We start from the raw sequence: 5,263 nt of genomic DNA, 5'->3' as shown, positions 1-5,263 counted from the left end.
ACTCGGGGGTTTTATTCAATGCTGTCTCAGTGTTGCGGCCGTAAGTTGTGCTCCACGCCCAACGCACGCCTTCCAGGGTCTGTGCACGCAGCGGTATGTACCACGAAACGCTGCCGGTCCTGATGCTCAGGTGCTGCAGAACAGCCCAAGCGGGACTGTGGTTGCTCATGCAATATCAGCAAGAGTGCAACACCAGCAAGTGCCTCGGCCTTCGTTAGGAGCGGTTTTAAACCAGGTGCCCCAGGGGGAGTGGGTTGCTGAGCTGTTGAGATTTGTCCCCCCATTCAGCTCCCAGTTCTTCTCTCTTATGTCTCACAGGTTCGCTCTCTGCTGGCTTTCCCATTTCCTCATAACTCATTCCTGTAAGAGGGAGGGTGGGAACGGAAATACTCCATTAGACCTTTCTCCACTGATTTATATTTCCACGGTGCGTATGGTAACGAGCAAGCCAGACTCCTCCTGGTTTTAAGCACTACATACAAATCTTCCCTGTTCAATTAGAGCAAACCTATTCTGCCAGATACCACCTCCGACTGCCACATCATCAAAGACTAAACCTGGCCAGAGGACCTTCTGATCAGGGAATCAGATTTTCTAGGGTCTGGAAGAGTCAATATGTTGGATCAGATTCATCTGCTGGCTGCCGTGACAGTCCTGGGAGTCCTGGAGCAAGGTAGGGACCATCGGATGCACATGCTCAAATATTTGCTGGATCAGTCCACTGCATCTCCGCTGATTTCCTTTCATTTCCATATTTCATTTTTGCTGTTGCACTGGCACTTTCCCGCTTCTCAGACAGTGGATTGATATCTTGTCTGGGTTTTGAAACGTATCCAAAAAAATGAGTGCCAAAAAAAGGTGACAAAAAAAACTCCTCTGTTCATAAGTTTCTTGGTAGATCTTCTCCTCTGCAAATATGTAGAATTTCTTTCTTTGAAAAATGAGTTTACAGTGGTTCCTGAGGTTCATGTAGATGTTAGCATACAAAGAGCACTGCAGTGTGGAAAGGTGGAAGAATGGGCTGCGGTGGGTCAGACGGAGCATCTCCCAGCCATGGTTCCACACTGCATGACAATTAAATTCAGTGTCTGGGTGGCTTATCTGTGGCATCAGTTCCCTCCCTACTCAGCTATCAGGATTTAGAAAGGGAGCAATTAAATATCGGGAAAACCTTATAATTGGCAGTAACAAAGTGCACCCGAACTGTGTAACAATTTCTGTAAATAATAGGTGATCTGATAATTATGCAAGAGAGAAAGCAGATACCTGCTGGTGGTACGTGACTGCATACTCCTCACTTCACTGTTGCACTGGGTCATTCCTTTTCCTTGTCTGAGATATAATCTGGTATTTTCATCCAGCTTTCTCTGCTATGTGGGGGTGCAAGGTTAGGAGGAGACTGCAGAGCTTTTGCCCTTACCTCTGGCCGTCTCCTTGCCCCACCATGCCCAGAGAGAGGGCTGACCACTGTGACTTTTCTCTCTTTTGCTGCAGCCTACTTCTTCCTCCAGGTGATCTATGCCAGGCGGGTCTTTGGCATTTCTCCTCCAAAGATCTCAGGCCCACCTGAATTTGAGAGGATCTTTCGAGCGCAGTAAGAAACTCCTCTTATAAGATGCTTTCCAGATCTCATGTCTAACGGCACTGCCCCTCTCCTACTTTGCCATTTATTTCTTGGGACTGTAATTCAGTAGTTACTCACCTCCCTTGGGGTTAAGTTAATGGGCTTAAGAGTCAGCATCAAGACTGTGTTGGCTCATGAGTCCTAGACACACCAGCCATTGCTGATAGAAACCACACAGAAATCTCTGCTGTAAGGGTGTAGGGCCACTAAAGACAAAGTTGTGGGTGCCTGAGTCTTAGGCTGGTTTTAGCCAAGCGGTGTCAAAGCCTCAGGCAGCTTCAGCCCTGCTCTGAACCCCACTTACTGGGAAGGACAAGCTCCCAGAGAGATCTCAGCTGAGGCTGGTATGGGGATAGCCACGATCTAGCATCTCTGCTGTGACTTCTGTGAAAGGGCTGAAGTGTGGAGGGAAGCAGAGAGGGAGGGAACTTCCACTTTTCCTTTAGCTGAGCACTGAAAAAACAGCAACCGGGCAGCAGGAGCAGGATGCCCTCAGCCGTCCCCTTCTCTGCTCCTTTGCCAGCCTAGACTCAGTCTCACCCAGCATCTCTTGGTCCTATTACTTTGTCTTTGCGGGGACAGGGCACGGTGCACAAGCAATCCAAACAGCTAAGCGCTCCCTCCCACTCCTGCACGATGCCCCAGGTGCTCCAGCCTTATCTGCTTAAGATGCACTTCATCCTCAGCGTGTCTGCAGCCTGCTGGGGCAGACCTTCCTTGGGGATTTGGGGCTTTCACAGCAGAGTTTAAGCTGCGGCACTCGGGAAGGGGCAGTGGAGGTGGTTCATGGAGCCTTTCTGTGTATGGTCTGACTTGGGCATGTTACTTAATTTCTTGTGTCCTGGTGGAAACCCTGTTCCTTCCACCGTTTAATTCCTGTGAATAAAAGAGGGATGGGAACTGCAGGGAAAGGTACAAGCCTGGAGGCTTTTTATTGTGACATCAGCTTTAAAAAGTAACAGCCTCCAGCCTCTGGACCCTGCAAGGGGAAGCAGAAAAGGAAGATCGTCTTCCCTTCCCTTGTTTATGACCTTCCTCTTTCCTGCCAGGGTGAACTCCTCTGAGTATTTTCCCATTTTCCTGGCACTTCTGTGGCAGGCTGGACTCTTCTTCCATCAAGGTGAGAATAGCCCGTTACCTGGTTTGTCACTGGACCTGTTCCCCTGAGTGCTGGCTCAGTCCTCAAGTCCTGCTCACCTTCCGAGCAATAAAGTAGGCAGTCGTTCTGTCTCTGATGGGAGGGTAGAGCCAGAGGACACAAAGTCTCTATTCCTTCACTTTGGACTACCTGCTTGGCTCAAAGTAGCTCTAAAAAGCCTTTGGAGATGGTCACTGTGATCTCTCTCAACCGCAGGTCTGGCTGCAGCCTTGGGTCTGCTCTATCTCTACACCCGCTACCACTACTTTGTGGGATACAGGGCATCGTCCTCAGAAAGGTAAACACCTCCGCCGGCCTCGAGTATGTGGTAACCGCTGGGACTCCCCCAGGCTGCTTTGGGGTCCCTGCATGACTGTCTTGCCAAGCTCTCCCTGGGGCAAAACGTGGGCATGGGTACAGGGCTGGGGCCAGAGACACAGACACGGGGCAAGGCTGGAGCTGCCCCGAGCCCTTGCGGGGGCGTGTGTGCTCCCTCGAGGCGGGAGCAGGGCACAGGACCCCATGCCGGGGGCAGGGGACAGCCGGGGGCTGCCTTTCCACACTCCTTCTGCAGAGAGGAAGGGACCACTCCAGGGCGAGAGCAGCGATGCTCGGTCTCAGCAGGCTCCCTCTCTCCTGCCAGGCTCGCCCCGATATACTTCAGTGCTGGAGTTCTCTGGATTCTCCTCGCAGCATCAGCCCTGGGCATCTTGTGTTTCTTCCTCTCTCACTACATGGGGCTGAACGTCCTCCAGCTTCTCACAGCGTGACCTGCTCCCCTGTCCCTCATCAGTGTCCTCGCCTTCGAGTCCTGCTCCCTCCTGTGCACGGTAACAGACTGGCTATACCTAATACAGTCCCAAGCGACAAATCCACCCTCACCTGAGTTTTTAACACCTCCCTCCCCGCTGCCCAGAGCTGGCATGAACCACTGAGCTCTTCAAGAGGTATTTTTCCCCCACGGCACCCTTTGTGCTCCGCCATGCCTGATGTGGAAACACCAATGCTCCAAAACAAGGAGAATTTTAGGGAAACCGGACACATAAAAGCAAACTCATCCCAGCCTGAGCTTCCCAGTGAGCTGCCCCAGGGAATCGCCGTGTGTTCCCCTTCCTCCACCAGCTCTGCCTTCAGCCCAGGCACTGAACATGGATTCATGCCAGTTTTCCAAGTCTCACACCTAAGAAAGGCATTTGTTTGAAACTAGATGTGGGCTGAGGCATAACAAAAGAGGCGAGGGATAAACAGGAGCAGCCATCAACATGTTGTGTGAAAGTCTGTTAGTGCCCTCATAATGGTTATTAGCCATTGCCTGTGGGCAATATTGTAAATCACACTGAGCAAACTCATAACCACTTCTGCATGTATAACTTTGAATACTGCTGAGAGACAACGTGCATGAATAAAAAGGCGCTGAGCTTGCTGTGCTGGATGCCTCCTTGTGGGTCTGCAACTAGCAGAGAACAGAAACCTGGGTGTTTGAGCATGAGGCAGCTGCCTCAGTTTCCCTGCCATGCAGTGCAACGCAGCCTGTGACCCTACGTCCCTACTCTATGAGCAGGGAGAAGCTGATTTTCAGAGGTGCCAAGCTCCTGGATTGGGGGCTGAGCCGCTCAGCACCAAACAGTGGTCCCTGCTGGGTGGTTTGCCCGGTGCTCGGGTGCCCCTCCGGGCTTGGCCCCGCTGCAGCAGAAAGAGCTGGATTTTCACAGGAGCTTAGCTTTCACAACTGATGCTTTTGGCCATCAGTCTGCTCCTATTAGCGACACAGCTCAGAAAACTCCAGCAGTGCTCTGTGCCATCGTCACGGGGGGACTTCATGCCAAACCCGGAGAGTGCAAATAACTGCAGTAACATGCTGTTAGTCTAACCACGTTTTAAAGTCCACTGTCCTCCCCTCCCTTCCCCAGCAGTCGACATATCTAGACTGTAAGACAAAAGGCAGGGGTTTTTTGGAAGAAGTGATTAATTTTTCACATTGTTTCATTTCCTTCCTTGCATTCTAAATTGGCTTATCCAGCAAAGCCCCAGTCCATTTCCCTTTCAGGCTCTCCTGCCTCGGAGCCATGCTGCCGCGTTGAAGTTGGCAAACACTGCCAGGGAAGGCTTAAATCCAAACAAAAATAACTGTACAGCACTTGCCTCTGCAAAATTTTCAGTGCAGTGGATCCCCAACCTCACAGGAACCCCCGGGTGTCACAGCAAGATAAAGAACAACAAACCAGCTTTTTTTTGTAGCAGCTTTAGTAAAACACTTCGGAAAAGGCTGAGCATCGTTTAACCCCGGCTGTGCCTGAGCAAGGACAGGGAGGAGCATACATGCCACCTGCCCCCAGTGACATTTTACTTAGCCTTTACATTAACATGTCCCACCATCTCCTGAAGTCAATTCTCAGTCCTCACCTTCTTACCAGCATAACTGGTCACCTCCCAAAGGGTTAATACAGAAAGACCAGTCCCAGCTGCTGGTGCAGGCCCTGGCTCCATGTCAAAACCTCGCC

At 51.2% G+C, this 5,263-nt stretch overlaps 1 protein-coding gene across 1 annotated transcript; it reads left to right on the top strand.

Moving 5' to 3' along the window:
* The first annotated feature begins 615 nt into the window (after positions 1–615).
* LOC104618568 (leukotriene C4 synthase-like) lies at positions 616–3,532 on the top strand. Its single transcript, XM_010284200.1, has 5 exons — positions 616–673; positions 1,495–1,594; positions 2,674–2,744; positions 2,979–3,060; positions 3,406–3,532. The coding sequence occupies exons 1-5, from the start codon at positions 616–618 to the stop codon at positions 3,530–3,532; spliced, it is 438 nt and encodes a 145-aa protein (XP_010282502.1).
* The last annotated feature ends 1,731 nt before the right edge of the window (positions 3,533–5,263 follow it).

The sequence above is a fragment of the Phaethon lepturus genome, unplaced genomic scaffold (genome assembly GCF_000687285.1).
Source record: "Phaethon lepturus isolate BGI_N335 unplaced genomic scaffold, ASM68728v1 scaffold28463, whole genome shotgun sequence".
Lineage (NCBI taxonomy): Eukaryota > Metazoa > Chordata > Aves > Phaethontiformes > Phaethontidae > Phaethon > Phaethon lepturus.
This window is presented reverse-complemented; position numbering and strand designations above follow the sequence as displayed.